This window comes from Lynx canadensis, chromosome C2 (genome assembly GCF_007474595.2).
Source record: "Lynx canadensis isolate LIC74 chromosome C2, mLynCan4.pri.v2, whole genome shotgun sequence".
Taxonomy (NCBI): Eukaryota; Metazoa; Chordata; class Mammalia; order Carnivora; family Felidae; genus Lynx; species Lynx canadensis.
In genome coordinates this window covers 152,603,990-152,625,790 of record NC_044311.2, presented here as the reverse complement: position 1 = coordinate 152,625,790, position 21,801 = coordinate 152,603,990, and the positions used below count along the sequence as shown (strand labels likewise).

At 40.7% G+C, this 21,801-nt stretch overlaps 1 protein-coding gene across 1 annotated transcript in view; it reads left to right on the top strand.

Moving 5' to 3' along the window:
• BRWD1 (bromodomain and WD repeat domain containing 1) overlaps positions 1-21,801 on the top strand; it is a 124,847-nt gene that overhangs the window by 17,937 nt on the left and 85,109 nt on the right. Inside the window, 4 exon segments of the mRNA XM_030330594.1 lie at positions 5,547-5,697; positions 7,754-7,852; positions 8,217-8,377; positions 9,480-9,701. Coding sequence (XP_030186454.1) covers positions 5,547-5,697; positions 7,754-7,852; positions 8,217-8,377; positions 9,480-9,701 — 633 coding nt within the window.

Genomic DNA, 21,801 nt, shown 5'->3' with positions numbered 1-21,801 from the left:
TCATGAACTCGCTGTTCATGAGATCGAACCCCGCACTGGGCTCTGTGCTGACAGATTCACATTCTGCTTCACATTCTGTCTCCCTCTCTCTCTGCCCCTCCCCCACTTGTGTGCAGGCTCTGTGTTTCTCTTCTTCTCTCTCTCAAATAAATGGTAAAAAAAATATATATATTAAATACTCATTCTAGATCCTCATTACATGACAGTATCCCAAACTTGACAGAAAAAGCTCCTTTCTCCCATAACTTTGCAGTTACGTTCTCTAGACTCTACTACCACTTTACAGCTGCTTCCCTGGGCTTGAAGAAGCTCATGCTCACCGCATTATTTGGTAATAGTGGTGGTAATATAGGGATCCTATGATTGTGGCTGAAAAACTTCCTGAGACTAAGTATGGCTACCAAAAATAAGATGGTACAGAGAGTGGCTGTTTGACTGTTGGAAGGGACTTAGTTCTGGCCTGATTTCCGAGGACATCGTATCACTGGCTTACTCATTGAAGTTGCTGGTAGAGATTGTTACTAACATTCAGGTATAGGACTTGAAAGTAATGAAGGAACGTTATCTATCATATTGATTTGGTCAGTATATCTTTAATCTAGAACCATTTTCTGTTTGTTATTTTTGGGACTAGAACTGCATTACTCTCCAGAAACACTTTGTCTTATACAAATATAGAGTAACAGTTTCTCCTCCCCCCATCTTTGATAGTTATGCTGGAATCCTTAGAAATGTAACGAATCTATAAATCCCTTTATGGGAATCACAGCTGCTGCATGGAATCCATGTTCCTATTAACGCCCGGACTTGGCCTAAGTTTACTTGCCTATGTTGAAACTTCCTGTTATTTTAATGATGAATTTTACTGCTTCTTCAATTCAGGCAGTGAGTTTAGTCCTATAAAGTTTCCCTTCTAGATCATTTAAGAGATAGAATAAAATCATATCCAACACTGGGAAGCACTCTGTCTAAACTTTTCTGTCTCTGTCTTTTCTATCTAGAGAAGTTGTTTTTGGCTTTGTGTGTTACAGCTTGTCTTCAAGAGCAGGTGTCCACTCAGGAGACAGGCTTGAGTGTGTAACCTCAAAACTGAAAGCCAATTGAGAAGGACAGATAAATGCTTTCACTCATATGTGGAACTTGAGAAACTTAACAGAAGACCATGGGGGAAAGAAAGGGGGGAAAATAGTTACAAATGGAGGGAGGGTAGCAAACCATAAGAGACTTTTAAATAACAGAGAACAAACTGAGGGTTGATTCGGGGGGAGGGGCAAATGGGTGAGGGACATTGAGGAGGGCACTTGTTGGGATGAGCACCGGGTGTTGTATGTAAACGATGAACCATGGGAATCTACCCCCAAAATCAAGAGCGTACTGTACACGCTGTATGTTAACCAATTTGACAATAAATTATATTAAAAAAACCTGAAAGCCAATTATGTCAGTTCTCTATCTACCTGAATAGTCAAAATCTTAAAAGCTATTAGAGTGATTGTCTACTGTATAAGAAGCCATGTTGCCATTGCCCAAGTCCTTTTATCTTTCTTAAGCCTAGTGGACACATTATTTAGGTTGATCAGTGCGGAGTACTTCGGTGGGGTTTTGTTTTCAGATTTGCATTCCTGACAGGTTCTTAGATCTGTGATTTTCTTGGCCCTGTTGGAGTTACCTTCTAGTTCCTCCTATCTTTCTTTCCCTTCCCATGATGAGCTAATTATCTATAATAGATTTGGAACTTCTACATGCTGACACTTTGAAGCACAAGAGTGCTAATTAGTATTATGAAACACTTTGATGTCTACCTGAGCTTTGATAGGTCTTTGGGGTTTTGCCTTGGGATATCTGTCAAGGTAGGAAACATAAGTCATGTTGAAAAGTTGAAGATATTTTATTTAGCCTCTTCTGTCACTAGTGCTTATGAACAAAAACTTTATATTGAATCTGGGCTTTTTTTTTTTTTTTTAATATTTATTTGTAAGTAATTTCTACACCCACTGTGGGGCTTGAACTCAAGAGTCACATGCTCTGTTGGCTGAGCCTGCCAGGCGCCCCAAATCCAGGCTTGTTTTATATTTGAGTTAATGCATAAGAACCAGAAGTGAGATCTTGAACTATGTTTCAGGTTTTCTTTGGGGCAGCATTTCTCAGGGGTTTGAAAATGTATGGGGCATTGCTGATGTTGTGCGGCATGGGGAATGCTGTCGGCACGGATGGAAGGGAGCCAGGAGTACTGTGTGTTCTGCGCACATGCACTGTCCAGAGCAGCACTTTGTCTTTGCTCACACGTTGGTGATGTCACAGTTGAGAAACCTCATCTCGTGATTGAGGAACCTTAATGCAGTGTTAAAGTTTAGGACAGATACATTCAGATCAGGTGTCATGAGGCCTCTTCATGAGTTTAACTTACACGGTAGCTTTTGTGTTTTTATTGTTTTGAAGTATAATTGACTTAAACTGCACACATTTATAAAGGTTCAGGTTGATGACTTTGGATGCGTGTGACACTGAAGAACCCATCTGTAATACCTCCTGCTTTTCTTGCTCCCTGCCCCCAGCAACGTCTGATCTGTTTTCTGTCACTGTAGATTAATGTGCATTTTCTAGAGTTTTGTGTAAATAAAACCATACAACATGTACTCTTTTTCTGGCTTCTTTCAGCATAATTTTGAGATTTCATCCATGTCATCACGTGTTATTAATGTGTCACATATGTTTCTTTTTTTATTACCGGATAGTGTTCCATTTTACAGATGCACCGTAACGTGTATATCCAGTGACCTGTTAGTGGCCATTTGGGTGTGTCCACTTTTGGGATCTTAACAAGAAAGATGTTTCAGTCATGTGCAAACATTTTTTTTTTAAAGAACTTTTAATTACTTTTCTGTACAGAAAATATAATGGTGTCCACTTAGCCCAGTTTGGGGGCCAGTTTTTTTAGGCTTCGCCTTTTTCACCTTGGCGATGCGAGCCACTGACTTTGGACCCGGGATGTTGCCTCCCCAGTGATTGCGGGTCTCGTTGTATCTGTCATTGTCATTGGTGCCGATAGCTTCCAGCAGCTTAGCCAGAGCTCCTTTTTCTTCTGAGTTAACCTGTGGGAAGGTGACAGTGGTGCCGGTCTTCCTGGGGACCAGACACCCCAGCCTGGCCTTCCTCTTGATAACGTGGTAAGGGACCCCCGTCTTCGGACACAGGGCAGGCAGGGAGACAGCCCACTCACTGGGATCCACCTCGTGTGCAGTCGCTACCTGCCAAGCCTTCTTGCTTTCCACCAGGGCGGCGACAGTATTAACCCCAGCTCGAAGGACAGGCAGCCTCTTGGAGGGGACATCCCCTTTCCTGATCGCTCTCTTCTCAGCCTGGACTAACAGTCTCTTCTCCTTCTCTTGCTTTGTCTCTGGGCTGTACTTGGGGGCCAGTTTAAGCATTTGAGTAGCCGTTTGCCCATCCCAGGCATGGGTGAACCGGTTAATTGCAGGAGGCACTCTCTTAGACATTTATAGAGAACAGCCCTTTGTTCCTGTGGCCAGGTGTAGCAGGGCCATGTGCACGTACAGACTTCTAGTATGAACATGTGCTTTTCTTTTTCTTGAGTAAATACCTAGGAATAGAATAGCTGGTTAATACGGTAGGTATATGTGCTATTAAACTGCCCAACTGTTTTCTTTCTATCTCTCTCTCTCTTTTTTTTTTTTAAACTTTTATTTGCATTTATTTTATATAGAATTTACTCCCAGGCTGTAAGTTTTGTTTCTTCATTTTCTTCTGGGATATCTTTTCCGTCTTTGCAGCTTCCTCTTCCAGCTTAGGAGCAGTCTGCCCTTTTAGTAAGGATCGTCTCAGTGTGGCAGGGAGAGCTCATCTATGGGTTAATCTGACCATGAGCCCTGTAAGCTCTATACTGCGTCCTGCAGGCTTTGTTTACCTGGATGTGCTCAATGACCAGAGGATCATCTACATCCTTACGTTCAGCATGACTCTGCATTTTTAAGCATGTTCACTAAAAATTGAGCGCTCTCGGGGTGCCTGGGTGGCGCAGTTGGTTAAGCGTCCGACTTCAGCCAGGTCACGATCTCGCGGTCCGTGAGTTCGAGCCCCGCGTCGGGCTCTGGGCTGACGGCTCAGAGCCTGGAGCCTGTTTCCGATTCTGTGTCTCCCTCTCTCTCTGCCCCTCCCCCGTTCATGCTCTGTCTCTCTCTGTCCCAAAAATAAATAAACGTTGAAAAAAAAATTAAAAAAAAAATAAATAAAAATTGAGCGCTCTTTTTGGACCACTGATTTTGTGTCCAGCCCCACTGTGTGGCCTGGGTGCACCTATCAGCTCTACCATGGCAGTGATGGAAGGGCACACATTGCTTCTCTAAGGTGGTGTCCTTTGGATACGCATACCCTCAATGGCCTGGGCAGTTTCCCCTGGGTCCTTGAAGTGAACACAGGGATTTGAGCCTCTTGATTTGTGTGATTATGTAGGGTTTCCTGGGTCAAGTGAATAGCGAACCATTTTCAAAGATCACCCCAGGCTGCCTATGGGAAGAGTGGCCAACTGTTTTCCAAAGTGGTTGTGCTATTGTACGTTCCCACCAGCAGTTTCTCCACGTTCTTGCCAATCTTGGTCTGGTCCTTTTGATTTTAGCTATTCTAACAGGTGTGTAGTAATATCTCATTATGGTTTCAATTTGTTACCAATGAATGGTGCTGTGCATCTTTAGAGTGTGTGTATGTGTGTTTGATGGTCTGTGTAAGTCTTTCTCCTGTTTTTAAAAGTTAGTTGTTTTTTTTTATAATTGAGTGTTGAGAGTTTTTTTAGATTCTAGATGCAAGTCGTTTATCAGATAATATGCTTTGCAAACATTTTCCTTCAGTCTGTGGGTTGTTGTATTCACGCTCTTTTGACGAAAACGGAAGCTGTTAATTTTGATGAGGTCTAGTGTATGGGCTGGTTGCTGTGTGGATTGTACGACTGTTGTCATATGAGAAATCTTTGTCTAACCTCAGGTCATGATTTTCTCCAGGGTTTTCTGTGATAAGATCTGCAGTTTTAGATTATACATTTAGGTACGTGATCTGTCTTAAGATAGTTTTTGTTTATGGTGTGATGTATGGATCAAAGTTCATTAAAAGAGAAACCTTTTTGGCAAATGGATATCCAGTGGTTCCAGCACCATTTGTTGAGAAGATGATCTTTTCTCCTTTGTGCTTTTGTCAGAAATCAGTTGTCCTTATATAACGATTCCCGAAGTCAGATATTATTTTCATAACTCAACTTTGTATTTTTTTAAAGCTGCTTTGGCTTTTGTAGGCGCCTTACATTTGAATGTGAATTTTAGAATAAAATTAATCAGTTTCTACAAGACAGCCTGCTTGGATTTTGATTGGGATGGCTTTGAACCTACAGATGAGTTTGCTCTTTATTTAATGTCTCTCAGCAGTGATTTATAGTTTTCGTTGTACATGTTTCTCACATGTTTTGTCACACTTACCCCTGGCTGTTTAATGTTTTTTGATGCTATTGTAAATAATGTTTAAAAAACTTGCTCTCCAATTAGGTCTTGTCCAATAAGCATGTGGCTCCTGATCATCTGTTGCAAATCTGCCAGCGCATTGGTCCCATGTTGGATAAAGAAATTCCACCCAGTATCTCAAGAGTCACTTCTTTACTTGGTGCAGGAAGGCAGTCTTTGCTACGTACAGCAAAAGGTACCTTAATTTGAAGAAGTGTTCTGCTTTGTAGCTTAATGATAATTATAATTGTGAAGTAATGTAAGCATTGTGGAAGAAAGGCGATATGTAACTATAAACCATGCTGTGGACTATAAAATTCTCTGCATTTAGCATAGACATTGAATTTTACTACGTAAGTGTTTAATGGGTCCTTCTGCATTAAAAAAAATGACCAAGGTATAGATGTTAAGCGAAAAAGCTTGAATTTATTCTGAGATGTGTTTGAGGTTTTCTTGATGTGAGTTCTTAATTTTCTATTTTGTAGCTCACTTATAACTTTACTGAATGTAATTGTATGTGTCTAATAAACTCTTTAAATGCTAGAAGTATTTTATTTGGTATTTAGATTCCGAAAGCCCTTTGTTATAAGGGGAAGTGATTTTCTAAATTTGGGAGCAGTTTGAAAACAAGCACCAAAAATGTACAATTGCATGGTTCTTTTTTCACCAATTTAATTTTTTTGCAAAGTTATGTGGTAGCAAAATGTTTGGAATTGTTGTTCTTCTCCTGTTAGCTTGGTATAAATCACTTAGACTAAGTACATGTATGTGATATGATCTATGTATACAACGTGGCCTAACTGCTGATGGGCAAGAATGTTGGCTCTTCGGATCCTGAGCATCCGTCCAGTTCGTCCCCCGTGATTATCTTTAAGATCTGTTGCTGATGTGATGCCACCTCTTAGGTGTGCCACCAGTACAAAGCTTGACTGAGAAAGAACAACCCTCCTTCTTGGTTCCATGCCAGACTGCTTTGTCGCCCTTAGTCATTTCTTAGTGCTCTGTGGCCCTGCCATACTGTGGCTTGGCTCAGGAAACTGTTCTTACTCTCCCTTCTCTGTGTTCCTATTCACCTTGTAATTATTCTATTTTAGGCTGTTATGTAGTAGTTGCCCCGAATGGCCTGTTTCCCTCTGTTTTCTTTACTTGTGTCAAGCTCCGTGTTGTTTTGTGATGAGCACTGCTTTAGAACCGGCAGACCTTAGAAGAGACTTGAGCCAGCTGCCCTAGGGTAGGGTCCGTATCTCTCTGTTTTGTACTAGTGTCACGAGAGGATGCCTTGTAACCGCTCTTTGGTCATGATGGTGGCGATGAATCCATTCATGTAAAACGTAACATGCGTGTTAGGTTGGGGCACCCGAGGCTCAGTAGAGGTTTCTGTGATGCCTTCCTTCCCTTCCTCTTTCACTTGTGAAGAAGCTGATTTCTGGCCCAGCGTAATCTGTGCTCTGCTGCTCTCTCCTCTAGGGGGGGCAGATGATGTTTCTTCGTATGTATTTGCCGATAGGTCAAAGAGGGACGGGACTTGAGAATGAGTGTTCAGACTCCCAGATCGTACATGCGTGCTCTTGTGTAAAGGATTATCCATGATCCCAAAACAAGAGGAAAGGCATTTGATTTTGTCCGTATTTCCTAGGGAGATTAAAGTCATGGTAATATTGGCCAAAATTAATTTTAAAACTCCGTTAATGTTTTAAGGATTTTCATATAGATCAAATTGTTCTTACAAAAATTTCCATTTTTTGGAAAGTTGGATCAGTTGTGATTAAGATCTCGTATCACTGATACCATGTGGTATGATTCTGCATGGCAAAATAAAAACTTACTTGGCATTGAATAGGACTCGGAAGTCCAGTGATCTGGTTGTATGGTCCATGTAGACTTAACCACTTGCAGCGGATCTCTTTCAAGGTCCTGGAACCTTTGAGCCTCAGTTACCTCACTTGTACATTGGCGATCATACCTACCTCACAGGGTTGTTGTGAGGATTCAATGAGATCATGTACGTGGAACGCACTTTGTAAATTGTAAAGTGCTACGCTGATGTTAGTTGTTGTTGTTGTATCTGAGATGTCTTCATTTTTTTTCCCCTTCAGAAATAGTCTAATAAACCTCTAGGGCTTTTCTGTTAAAGTATATTAGTTGGTACAACTTTGAATAAACAGTTTATTACAATATACGTAAGTATTCTATAAAATCTTTCTTGGGGTTAACTTTCAAGATTTTATGTGTATCTAAAATTCGTTTTAAAGACTGCAGGCACACAGTTTGGAAGGGCTCTGCCTTTGCTGCTCTTCACAGAGGAAGACCTCCCGAAATGCCGGTGAATTATGGTTCCCCACCAAGTCTTGGTGAGTGAGCTTGCCTTTTCAGATGAGCGAAACAGTCTTTTTTACTTTCTTGACCAGTTTTGTAACTGCTCTATTAAAATTTAAAAGGAAATACTGGTAGTAGTGTTTCAGTAGTGATGAGTACCAGTTTCCAAAGTGGTTTTCCTGAAGTTATTCCTAAACGCAATAAAAATTAATGAAAGACAATCTTGTTGCAATAAGCCCGTAATAGTGATTATAGTAAAACAGAACTGGGGAGAAACTTGTGTCTGTCCTTAGGATTTCTGGAACATAGATTCTGTGACCTCTAGAAATTGTTGTGGAGTTTTTCGTTTTTTTACATATTGGCTCTTCCTTAACCATTTTCATTGTTTTTATTTCCTAGTGGAGATACATCGAGGAAAACAACTCACAGGGTGTTCCACTTTTAGCACAGCATTTCCAGGAACCATGTATCAGCACATCAAAATGCACAGAAGGATTCTCGGACATCTGTCTGCTGTTTACTGTGTAGCATTTGATAGGACAGGACATAGAATCTTTACAGTGAGTTAATGTTTTAAACTCAATTTGGTATCAATCTGGAGCACTTGTGTGTGGGTTAGAATCATCTAGGCAATCTTCTAAAACATGTAGGTTCTATGCTTCCTATTCTTAGGGATTTTGACTCCATGGGTCTGATGCGGGGCCCATGAATTTGCATTTTTATTAAGTAGCCCAAGTGACTCAGATGCAGGTAGCTAGGCCTTTAAGGTGTTGGTGAGACATTGATGTAGAGCTGTGGTTCATGGGCCTGATTGTCAAGGATCTTAAAAATATACACGCCTAATACTTCCCCTCCAGCCTATTCTAGACCTGCTAATGATGTTTCTAGTATGTCTAATAACCAGAACAAACCAAAAAACTTCCATAAAAATCTAAATCTCTACAGGTGATTCATACTCACATCGATTCTCATTGATACAGAGAAATTGATTACTTTAATACTGTAAGATTATTTTACAATTATTATAAAACTATACATAAATATTTGTAATTTAATTTACCATTTTAATATTTTAAGGGAAAATTATAAGGGGTCACAAATTTAAGTTTCCTTTTTCAGTTGCGAGATTCGGAGTAGAGACTCAAAAGTGGGCTGAGTTAGATGGGTGTTGGCTGGTGCTACAGATTTGAGACTCTGTTGTCTGGTTATTTAGAATGAGGGTGCTAGTCCCATTATTTTTTAGTTGTTTTTTGGATTTCCACTCAGCCTGTGATCCGTATATCTGTCCTAACGTGTATCAAATTATTTAGCTTGATGTGAGCTAAACTGACATTTAACCATTGTTAAGTGAAATATGTGAGTGGTGAACTTTTGGTTGGGCTCATTATTTGGCAGGCAATTTTGGGAAAATAGTGTTTATAATGTGGTCTGGTCCACAGAAATGAAAACTTCACAGTATCTTTATGTAGGTGTGATTTGAAGAAGAAAAGAACTATTGTTCCGTAAGTGTTCTGACTGTAAGATTCATGATTTACAGAGTATTCTACAGTTGGAAAGAGGAGTTATAGATACTTAATTTAAGTGACATATAAATGGTATTTTTAAAACTGCTGTAAAGGACTTGCTGTGTTAACATTTATTTTGGGGTATATTTTTTCTTAGGGTTCAGATGATTGTTTGGTGAAGATTTGGTCAACACACAATGGCCGCCTGTTATCCACATTAAGAGGTCATTCTGCAGAAATTTCAGATATGGCGGTCAACTATGAGAATACGATGATCGCTGCAGGGAGCTGTGATAAGATCATCAGAGTGTGGTGCTTGAGAACTTGTGCCCCGGTCGCTGTGCTCCAAGGACACACGGGGTCAATCACATCTTTACAGGTAAACTAGGTTCAGTGTGCATATATGTATATGATCTCCTTTTCCTTTGAAACTCTTTCTCCTCAGAGGTGACAAATAGTAAGATGCTTAGCAATTGTGTGATCTGTTTTAGTAACCAAGAGAAATGTAATTAATCATACCTCCATGACTCTTGGAAGGGTGATGTAATGTCTAATGCAGTTAGAGCTTTACCGGAAGGCATGATGGATGACGTATTGCTTCTTTTAGGCTTACTATTGAACTGGGGGAGTGTCGCTTACAAACCTGAGGCTACATTAATGATTTTTCTACTTTATTTTTTATTCTTTGAGAGAGAGTGTGTGAGTGGGGGAGAGGCACAAAGGGAGAGAGAGAAAGAATCTTAAGCAGGCTCCATGCTCATTGCAGAGCCCGATGTGGGGCTCGATCTCATGACCTTAGGATCATGACCTGAGCTGAAATCAAGAGTTGGACGCTCAACCAACTGAGCCACCTGGGCACCCTGATTTTTCTACTTTAAAACCTGTGGATTTTGCTGAGTTGATTAAATTTGTTGAAGTATATTTAGACAATTTTTTCATTTTATTGTGGAAGCTAATTTTGCACATACACAAAGTAGACTCATATAATGAATCCCTAGGTACCCATGGCTAGTTGTTCCCCAACCACTTCACTTTGTACCTAACGCAGATCCTAGATTTCATATCCTATCTTCTGTAAATAGTTCAATATGTCTTTCTAAAAGATGAGAATTTCTTTTTAAAAAACACAACCAGGGGCGTCTGGGTGGCTCAGTCGGTTAAGCATCTGACTTCGGCTCAGGTCATGATCTCGTGGTTCGTGAGTTCGAGCCCCGTGTTGGGCTCTGTGCTGACAGCTCAGAGCCTGGAGCCTGCTTCAGAGTCTGTGTCTCCCTCTCTCTCTCTCTCTGCTCCTCCCGCACTCATGCTTGCTTTCTCTCCCTCTCTCTCTCTCTGTCTCAAAAATAAATAAACGTTAAAAAAAAAAAGCAACCAAAACATCATCATACTTCCTTTTTTCATATTCAGATTTCCATTTGGTCTCATAAATAGAGTTACTTTGAGCAACCAGACAAAACCTGTACCTTACAATTGGTTACTGTCGATAAAAAGAAGCTTAAAACAAATTGCATTCCCTTGCCCAACTTTTAAAACCCTTTACAGTAAGTGTCTCTGTTAAAAGAGTTGGGTTCCCACAGTTTGGCTGTTACTGCTTATATCCTTGTCGAGCAGCTCAATATGTCCCTGTATTTCCTGTAACTTGGATGTTGGATCCAGAGCAGTAATTCTGTTTAATGTAGGCCTGGATCACGTGGAGGCCTTGTTTCAAGCACAGATCGCTAGGCCTCACCGCCAGAGATCCTGACTGAAAATGGTGGAGGTGGAGCCTGAGAATTGGCATTCCTAATAAGTTCCCAGGTCGTCGTCCTCGTCCTCCTCCTCCTCCTCCTCCTCCTCCTCCTCCTCCTCCTCCTCCTTCTCCTCCTTCTTCTCCTCAGGCTACACTTTCAGGATCATTGATCCAAAGGCTTGATCACCTTGAGGTGTATGCTCTTCTAGGCGTGGAATGTCTGGGAGTCTCTCTGTAGTAGCCATCGACGATACTGCCTTAGCTCCATTAGTTCATTCGGAACTGAAAATGGTGCATTTGGGTCATTATTTCGAAAATCACATTTTGTTAGGAGATAATGACTTGGGAAGCCTTTTAAGGTACATTGGTGCTTCTGATTTGAATTTGGATAAAACTGGGGGATTGGTTCCATTTTCAGGTATGAATTCACCCAGGCTCTGTGCTAAGTGGTCTCCAAAGAGATTTGGTGTGAAGTCTTGTGACAAGAGAGATTTTTTCCTAAACTCTTCGGGTCAGTTTTCTTGAAGGATAGAGACAAGAAACTTATTTTTGAATGAAGACAACCGTAATTGGGATAGTGTTATATTTTGAAAATTTAAGCGAGATTTTGGTGGACCTATTTATTTTAAGGCAAGGAGTGTAATTGTTTTCTAGAAGACTGTGTTTCACAGTTAATGTTTTGTTATTTCATATGAATTTATAGGCAGTATAGCAGCAAATAAGAAAACTTCTAGTACTCTGTGCTGGTGTCTGTCCTAAAACCATTATGGAGTCCCGCACTGTGAAAGTGGAGCTCTGGTCTTTCCTGAGGCCCATTCTTTGGTAATGGGGCCACGTGTGGTTATCACCTACTGAATATACCTGAGAAGTCTGGGTGGTAGTAAGCTTTTATACATCAGAGGTCATCTGTGCTTGCCAGTGGTTACCAAAGTTCACAGTCAAACAGGTACACAGTTTTAGTTATTAATCTTTTTCATGTTCTTTGCTCTGTTGTTACTGGCATATAGAAAACATTTTTAATTTTAGTAAAGGTTTTTTTCTTCCAATTTATATTGAAAATGTGTACAAGTAATATCGTTTGCAGAAAAATGAGCACATAAGAAAATAAGCCTCCATGATCTTACCATCTAGAAGTAGTCACTGTCAGTATTTTGGTGTACACGCTTAAGGGTAGCATCATGTAGTGTCATTGGATATAACTTACATTCTCAAAAACATTAGTATTAGTAGAACCAGAGGTAGAACCTTTTGTCTGTCTGAAAGAACAGTAAATGAACATTCCGCAGGAGTGAAAAGACATAATGTATAGCTGGTTTGGATTAGCTTTCTTTTACTTATTTACTTATTTTTATTAAAAAAAAATTTTTTTTAACGTTTATTTATTACTGAAAGACAGAGTCAGAGCCTGAGCAGGGGAGGGGCAGAAGGAGAGGGAGACGCAGAATCCGAAGCAGGCTCCAGGCTCTGAGCTGTCAGCACAGAGCCTGACACGGGGCTCGAAGTCACAAACCATGAGATCATGACCTGAGCTGAAGTTGGACACCTGACCAACTGAGCCACCCAGGCGCCCCTGTTTATTTTATTTATTTATTTAAAAAAAAAAAATTTTTTTTTAACGTTTTATTTATTTTTGAGACAGAGACAGAGCATGAACGGGGGAGGGGCAGAGAGAGAGGGAGACAGAATCGGAAGCAGGCTCCAGGCTCTGAGCCATCAGCTCAGAGCCCGACGCGGGGCTCGAACTCACGGACCGCGAGATCATGACCTGAGCTGAAGTCGGCCGCTTAACCGACTGAGACACCCAGGCGCCCCGCCCCTGTTTATTTTAAAAATTATTTTATTTGGGAGTGAGAGTGTGTGAGCAGGAAAGCGTGGCAGAGGGAGAATGAGAGAATCTTAAGTGGGTTCCATGCCCGGCCCAAAGCAAACCTCAGTCTCACAATCCTGGGATCATGACCTGAGCTGAAATGAAGAGTTGGATACTCAATGGAATGGGCCACCCAGGTGCCCGTGGCTTTCGTGAAGAAATACGTGAGGCACTAATAAGAACTTAGAACGTCAAGATATGGTAGGTAAGGAAAGGGCAGAGAGAGGAGCCTTGAGTTGTAAGGCATTCGCCGATTCCACTGGGGGTGCCTGAAAAGCTTAGTAGAGTATTTGACACACTGGTAAGATTGGAGAGGAAATATTTTGGAAATACCTACACAATTTATGTGTAGCTGCGTTTGCAACTAATTAGAATAGAAAAAAATTACAGCAACTGGAAATTCCATGTGTACTTGGAATTCCTGAACAAGAGGACAAGAGAGAGTGGAGCAGAGCTGCACTTGAAGCGATAAGAGCTGCGAAGTTTGCAAAATGCGCTGAAGAAATAGAGCCACAGATTGAAGAAGCACCAAGGACCCTGAGCAGAATAAACATACGGAAAACTGCAGCTAGTGAACGTGGCCAGAAAACTTGTGTTTGGTTTAATTAATTAATTAACTTAGTTTATTTTTTGAGGGAGAGAGAGAGAGAGCGCGCAAGCAGGGGAAGGGCGGAGAGAGAGGGAGAGAGACAGAATTCCAAGCAGGCTCTGCACTGTCTGTGCGGAACCTCGTGGGGCTCGAAGTCACGAACCATGTGATCGTGACCTGAACTGAAACCAAGGGTCGTTCGCTTAACCAGCTGAGCCACCCAGGTGCCCTTTCATCACAATAAACCTTTTAAAGCCAAAGAGAAATCTTAAGGTAACCAAAAGGAAAAATAAGCAGTAAGGCTGATGATTAGCTTTTCAGTAGAACAGTGGGAGTCGATAGACAAAAAAAAATGCTCTTTATTATTTTTTATTATTATTTTTTTTATCTTAGGGAGAGAACACACCAGTGGCAGTGGGAGAAGAGAGGGAATCCCAGGCAGGCTCCGTGCTCAGCGCTGGAGCCTGATGCAGGGCTCGATCCGGTGACCCTGGGATCATGACCTGAGCTGAAACCAAGAGTTGGATGCTCAACCGACTGAGCTACTCTGGTGACCCCAAAGAAGTGCTCTATTTTTTTTTTTTTTTTAATGTTTATTCATTTTTGAGAGACAGAGCGTGAGCAGGGGGGTTGCAGAGAGAGAGGGAGACACAGTGTGAAGCAGGCTCCGGGCTCTGAGCTGTCAGCACCGAGCCCAACGTGGGGCTCAAACACACAAACCGCAGGATCACGACCTGAGCCGAAGTCAGATGCTTAACCGACTGAGTCATCCAGATGCCTCAAGAAGTGATCTTTCTGAAGTGCTGTTGGGGGTGCCAAGCTGGCTCTGTTGGTAGAGTGTGCCACTTGGTCTCGGGGTCGTGCGTTCAAGCCCCACATTGGGTGGAGAGCTTTAATGAAATAAAGACATAAAAATAATCTTATATTTGGGTTTATTTAAAATTAATAAAGTGATAATTGACAGTGACTATCCATCAAGGGTTCTGAACCCATCAAATCTGTCACTGAAGCTCTCTAAACACATTTTCAGAAGTCTCCCAGCAGTGGAACAGGGGATTTCTAATAGTCTTCTTTAGGCTGAGAGGGAAATGTGATCCTAGGCTTGGAGATGCAAGGACGAATGAAGAGTTTAAAAAAAAAAAAAGTGCGGACAAATGGAAAAAAGCACCAACTGTATACAACAAGTATATGGGTTTAAGGGTTTATGGGTTTAAAAATCTAGAAACAATTGGGGCACCTGGGTGGCTCAGTCAGTTGGGCGTCCAACTTGAGCTCAGGTCATGATCTCAAAGTTCGTGGGTTTGAGCCCCGCATTGGGCTCTGTGCTGACAGCTCAGAGCCTGGAGCCTGCTTCGGATTCTGTCTCTCTCTCTCTGCCCTTCCCCCGCTCGTGCGCGCACTCTCGCGTGCTCTCTATCTCTCTCAAAAATGAATAAACATTTAAAAAAAATTTAAAAATATAGAGACAGCCGAACTAGCAAATAATAGTAATAGGGCTTGTATGTCAGCAGGAGGTACCCGTAGTATTCTGACATCTTTACGTCGAGAAGTGAAAAATACAAGTTTACATAAGACTTAATAAGATGAAGGTGGATTTAGTAATCTCTAAAATAGCAAAAGAAATGTAAGAGGGTGTATAACAAGCAATAGGGGGGAAATATGGAATAATAGTAATAAAAAAAGGGCAAGAAAAGAGGGCGAAAGAAAGTCGGGAAGTGCTGGAATGTTACCAGGCTGTCAGCAGACAGCAGTGTGTTCACGAGCACTTCACGTACAAGTGCATTAGGTGGTTCCAGTGAGAGACAGACTTCAGACATAACTAAGAAAACCCCGCCTGCGCTATGAGGCTAAGGGGAGGCTGGAAGTAAAGGATGGGAAACTGTTATAAACATTAACTGTAAGAATGCTGATACAGTATGCTAATACTAGATAATAGGCTTTAAGGAAATTACTATTTTTAGAGGTAAACAGGGGCAATTTGTAATGATAAAAACAGAAGATTGAGTTCTAAATTTAGTAACATGGAGTCAAAATACATAAAGCAAAAATAGAATTCATGGGGAAAAGTAGATCTCCATAATCATAGTGGGAGATTAAAACATCTCTGTCTCTCTCAGTAATTGAATGAAGAGTCTATACTCTTAAGAAACATAGAGGCGCCTGGGTGGCTCAGTTGGTTGAGTGTCCAACTTTGGCTCAGGTCATGATCTTGAGGTTGATGAGCTTGAGCCCCACCTCAGGCTCTGTGCTGACAGCCTGGAGCCTGCTTTGGATTCTGTGTCTCCCTCTCTCTCTGTCCCTCCCCTGCTCGTACTATGTCTGTCTGTCTGTCTGTCTCTCTCTCTCAAAAACAAATAAACATTTAAAAAATTATAAAAAAAGAAACACAGCTTTGAACAACATAAATAATGACTTGGATGCCACATCGAAACATTGTGTATAATATCAGCATCATTTCTTTACAACTCTAAGTGGGGTGTTTATTGTATAACTACTGTCCGCATTCTGACCCCTTAAGCAAGTTCTCAACAAATTTGAAAATACTGAAATAATCCTAAGTATATATTCTCTGACAGTAGTGGAATTAAGCCTGAAATTATTAACAGCCAGAATTAATAGCATAGTAATCCTCACATTAAGCAATATTTTTCTTTTATTTTAGTAAAAAAATTTTTTTAATGTTTATTTTTGAGAGAGAGAGAGAGCGTGCGCGCATGAGTGGGGGAGGGGCAGAGAGAGAGAGGGAGACACCGAATCTGAAGCAGGATCCAGGCTCTGAGCTGTCAGCAGAGAGCCTGATGTGGGGCTCGAACCCACGAACCGTGAGATCATGACCTGAGCCAAAGTCAGATGTTTACCCGACTCACCCACCCAGGTGCCCCAAGCAATATACTTTTAAATAACCCATGTGTCAAAGGAGAAACCACAATAAGAATTTGGGAATACTTAACTAATTATTAATGAAAATATTAGGTTCTTATCTATCATGGAATGTAGAATTCGATAGCCAGCCACCAAGATGGTGCTTGGTGATTTTTGCCTCCCTGGACTCATGCCCCTCGATAAGTCCCCATGTCGAATAGCGTGGACATGTCTTTTTTCTTTTTTTTAAGTTTATTTATTTTGAGAGAGACTGGAAGAGTGTGAGCAGGGGAGGGGCAGAGAGAGAAGGGGAGAGAGAGACCCCCAAGCAGGCTCTGCACTCAGCAGAGAGCCTGATGTGGGGCTCGAGCTCACAACCATGAGATCATGACCTGAGCTGAAATCAAGAGTTGGATGCTTAACCGACTGAGCCACCCAGGCGCCCTGGGTTGACCTTACTCTCTTGACTCACTTATCTTGAGGGAGGTCAGCTGTCGTTTGGATAGGATACTCACAACCTTAAGGACAGGTCTTCATGGCAAACACCTGAAGTCTCCTGCCAGAGGCAAGGGAGTCTGCCCTTTCGGAAGCTGGTCGGACGTCTCCTGCAGCCTCGTGAGACCCTGAGCTGGAACCACCTAGCTAAGCTTCTCTGAATTCTTGACCCTTAAGAGACTGGGAGATAATATATATTGATTTTGGTAGCTATGTTTTGGGGTAATTTGTTACATGGCATTGGATTACTAATACACAGCTGAAGCTGTGCAGAAAGGGAAATTTATAACTCTCAGTGCATATGTTTTAAAAAGGTGAAATTCAGTGATCCACTGTATTTCTAGGAAGTTAGAAAAATAGCAGGAAACCATAGAGGATGAGTTAGGGAGATAAGTACAAAAATTAAGGATAGAAAACATAAGCATAACAGGATCAGCAAAGCCAAAAGTTCTTTGAAAGACTGAAAATGTTGGTATAAGATTGAGGAATGAAGAAGAAAAACGTCAAAAGTAACCATTATCAGCTTTAAGGGGGCATCTCTATAGACTCTTCAGACATTAAAAAGAGGATATCTTAGGGGCGCCTGGGTGGCTCAGTCGGTTGAGCGTCCGACTTCAGCCAGGTCACGATCTCGCGGTCCGTGAGTTCGAGCCCCGCGTCGGGCTCTGGGCTGATGGCTCAGAGCCTGGAGCCTGTTTCAGATTCTGTGTCTCCCTCTCTCTGACCCTCCCCCGTTCATGCTCTGCCTCTCTCTGTCTCAAAAATAAATAAACGTTAAAAAAAAAATTAAAAAAAAAAAAAAAAAGAGGATATCTTAAATGACCATACGAGAAGTTTGAAAATAAAGATGCAACAGGTAAATACTCAGAAAAACACTTATGAAGACTGGCACAGAGAAGAAGAAAATCTGAATAGACCTGTAACTATAAATGCATTGACTCTACAGTGAAATTTCCTTATTTTCCTGTTAGTATTTCTGTTAAAAAAAGTTTAACCTGAATCTCATGAGGAAGTAATCAAATTCAAATTAAGAAACAGTCTGTGAAGTAAATCCATATCCTTCAATCATTTAGTTTCAACAAAGGCTAAGTCAATAAGTAAATAAAGTTACAAGGAAACTAAGAAAATAGTACAAGTATAAATGTGATATGTGAGCCTTGATTTGGATCCTGGCTTTAGGAGTCAAGAAAATCTATAAAGCAGATTTGAGAAATTAGGAGAAATTTCAGTATGAATTCTGTATTACATAACAGTATTATATTGATAGTAAATTTCTTGAGTGTTGACACATTTGTTGCATTTAAGGATTAGAAATTCAATATTCTTACGAGACTCATGCTGAGGATCTTGGGCTGTAGTGTCATGATTCAGGTTCACATGGTTCACGTCTATCCACTTACAGCAAGAGACAAGTATGGCACCATATTACATGTATGCTATACCAAGAGAATCCACTGAAAATGCTTTGACAGGTTACAGTTTGTCTTATAAAATGATAGCTCTGGGACCAGATAGTGGTAATGGCTGCACTGCATGTGAAAGTAGTAAGTGCTGCTGAGTTACACATTTTAAAATGGTTCAAATGGTGAGTTTTATGTTGTGCAAACTCCCCCTTTCCATAAATCTGTCTAAAATGCACATGTAATAAACACACAGGAAAGATTTGCATTTTTGGCAGTATTTTAATAAGGGTCACTAGCTACCTTTGACGAATGCATTCTTTAAAAGCAACATAGGGGCGCCTGGGTGGCTCAGTCGGTTAAGCGTCTGACTTCGGCTCAGGTCATGAATTAGCGGTTTGTGAGTTCGAGCCCCGTGTCGGGCTCTGTGCTGACAGCTCAGAGCCGGGGGAGCCTGCTTCAGATTCTGTGTCTCCCTCTCTCTCTGCCCCTCCCCACTCACAAACACACACACACACACTCACTCACTCACTCACTCACTCTCTCTCCTTCAAAAATAAACATTAAAAAAAAAATTAAAAAAAAATAAAAGCAACATAGAGGCTCAGCATACATTAAACTTTGCCACCAGACAAGTTGTAGAAGTTGTGTTCCAGGCATATGTTATATACTGAATACTCAGAATTTGTAGATTTGGGGGCTCCTCGGTGGCTCAGTTGGTTTTAAGTGTCGGATTTTTGATTTTTGGCTTGGGTCATGATCTCGTGGTTCGTGAGTTCGAGCCCTGCCTTGGGCTCTGCGATGACAGTGCAGAGCCTGCTTGGGATTCTCTCTCTCTGCCTTTCTCTCTGCCCTTCCCCCTGCTCTCTCTCACTCTCTCAAAATAAATAATAGACTTTATTAAAAAAAAATGTGTAGATTTCAGGAAAACGATTTTGACTTTGGAAGTAGCTACGCGAGATTGTAGTACAGAGTCATAAAGCTGCCAGGGACTTTGAGAAATCATACTTCTTATGTTTCCTTTATGCATAAGGATTTTCCTTGGAAAAATGAGACTCTTATTTTTAATATCCAGAGGTACATGTTATGGTCATTGATGAGTAGCTTTGAGGATGATTAATGAAACATGGCTGTCAGTATATTGTATTTGAGGAATGTTGCTCTTACAAAAGGGAAAGCTTGGAAGGTTAAAAATATGCCTGTTGGGCATTAAAAAAAATCTCCTAAAAAGAAAACTCCAAAGCTGAGAGGACTCGCTGGTGACTTCTGTTAAAACTTACAGAATTGTTGAGAGCTTAGTAAACCAGATAAATACAGAACCTATGTCCTAAAACCAAAACTTGGCTATAAACCATCAATAACTAATTAGAAAATATAACAGAAGAACATAAATCACAATAGCAACAAAAGCCTTCATACACATAGGAGTAAACTTTACCAGGAAATTAGAAAACTCTTCATGAAAAGAGGTCTTAAAAAATAACGACAGCCTTGGCATTGGGTGGCGAGGGAATAGTCTGTTTTAGTGAAAATGTCTAGTATAGTATACTCCTGAATCAGAAGATTCAGTGCTGTAAAGATGTCATATCTCTCCAAATCATGGTATAAGGTTAGTGTGTTTATATTTGAAATCCCAGTTGCTTTGTTTTAATGGAATTTAGCGTGCCATCAAGTTCATTTAGGAGAGAAGATAAGCGCAAATAGCCCCCGCCTCCAACCTAACCCAAACAAACCTGGCAACTTTTGCCATGCTAGGTATTTAAAAATATTTTTGAAGTGTTACAGAGAGGACGGTATTGTGTCAGGCTAGGGACAGAGTTGTCAGTGAGATGAACTAGACAGCAACACCCCTTGTGTACCTAAGACTTTGATTTAGTTAGAACATAGGAGACTTCAGGTGCAGTTACTTTTCTGTAGACATTCGGGTTTGGAATTCTTAAAATACCCTATGCAAAGTTACAAATTTTACTGTGACGTTTTAATTTTAATTATAAGAATATTCAGCTGTTAATATACCTTTAGTTATTATTTATTTATTTATTTACTTATTTATTTATTTTAAAGTTTATTTATTTTTGACAGAGAGAGAGGCAGAGAATGAGCAGGGGAGAAGTAGAGAAAGATGGAGACACAGACTCCGAAGCAGGCTCCAGGCTCTGAGTTGTCAGCACAGAGCCTGACGCGGGGCTCGAACTCACAGACTGCGAGATCATGACCTGAGCTGAAGTCGGGTGTTCAACCAACTGAGCCACCCAGGCGCCCTTAGTTATAACTTTTAATGAGATATTCCCCAAAACTCAGTTTTAGTCTGCCTTCTGGAACATACCTGCTTAGATGTAAATGATCACTTTCAACATTTTAAAAAACCCTTCCTTTTCTATACTTGAAGAGAAGGAACTTGGAAAAAGCTTCTTTGAAGAAGTCTTAGATTCAAATCCTACCTCCCTTATAAAGTGTATAATCTTGGGAAAAATCATAAAACATAATAAACCGTATCTCTCTGGGATGTTATAATGATGAATAATTATGTGAATAACCTAGAAAAATTGCTTCTCAACTCTTCTTTCCTGTTAATGGCTGTACTTTGTTTGCTAAGCTCCTTTGTGTTGAATGCCTGGTGAGTCAGCAGGTGTGTTTCCTTCTGCATGGCTCTCCTCCCCCACCCTGGAGGGAAGGAAGGGACTACTTCCTTGCAGTGAAGGTTCTTGGATTTAACTGGGTTGATTCTTGGTGGTTTGTCTTATCTGTTTCCTTTCAGTAAATATTGTACACTGTTGTCTGACAAATCTTTGCATTTTACTTGAGAACAGCATTTACCTCTTGCTCTTACTGGGTCCAGAGTCTCTACCATTTAACCCATTTCCCCACAACTTCCACAAACGAACACAGTAGTCCTATAGATATTTCCATTGCTGTCATATACCATAGTCCCTCTCACTTTTGTACTTTGGTTCATATTCTTTTGCCTAGTGTGTTTTTCTTGTTTTCTTCGTATCTTCCTTTCCATCTTTTAAGCCTTATTGGATGTCTCTGGTCCAAATTGATCTTACGTTGTCTAGCTTGTTTATGTAGCACAGTTGAACGCCCAGTTCTGAAGTTAACAGTATAATTGTTGTGTTTCCTTAGAATACTTTCATAGTTTTGTTTTTTAAATATTTGGATAATTGATCCACTTGGAATTTATCCTGGTCTATAGTCTGAAGAATAGCTTCCAGATTGCTCTACGATTGGTAAATCATTTATGCTGTGATCCATCGTTTCCCCAACTGTTTTGAGACAACCCTTTATCTTAACTCTTCTATTAAGGGCCATTTTGGAGTTGATAATCTATTTTTCCATTGGTCATTCTGACCCTGTACCTACCATGCCCCATAGTTTTAATTATTGAGGCTTTGTGATAAGCTTTCATATTGGTAGGACCAACTCTTCACGCTCTTCACTTTCTCTTTGCAAAAGTTTTTCTCTTTATTCTTGTTTGTTAGTTTTGACAGTAATCTTTTATTGAGATTGCATGACATTTACAAATGAGAGATAGAC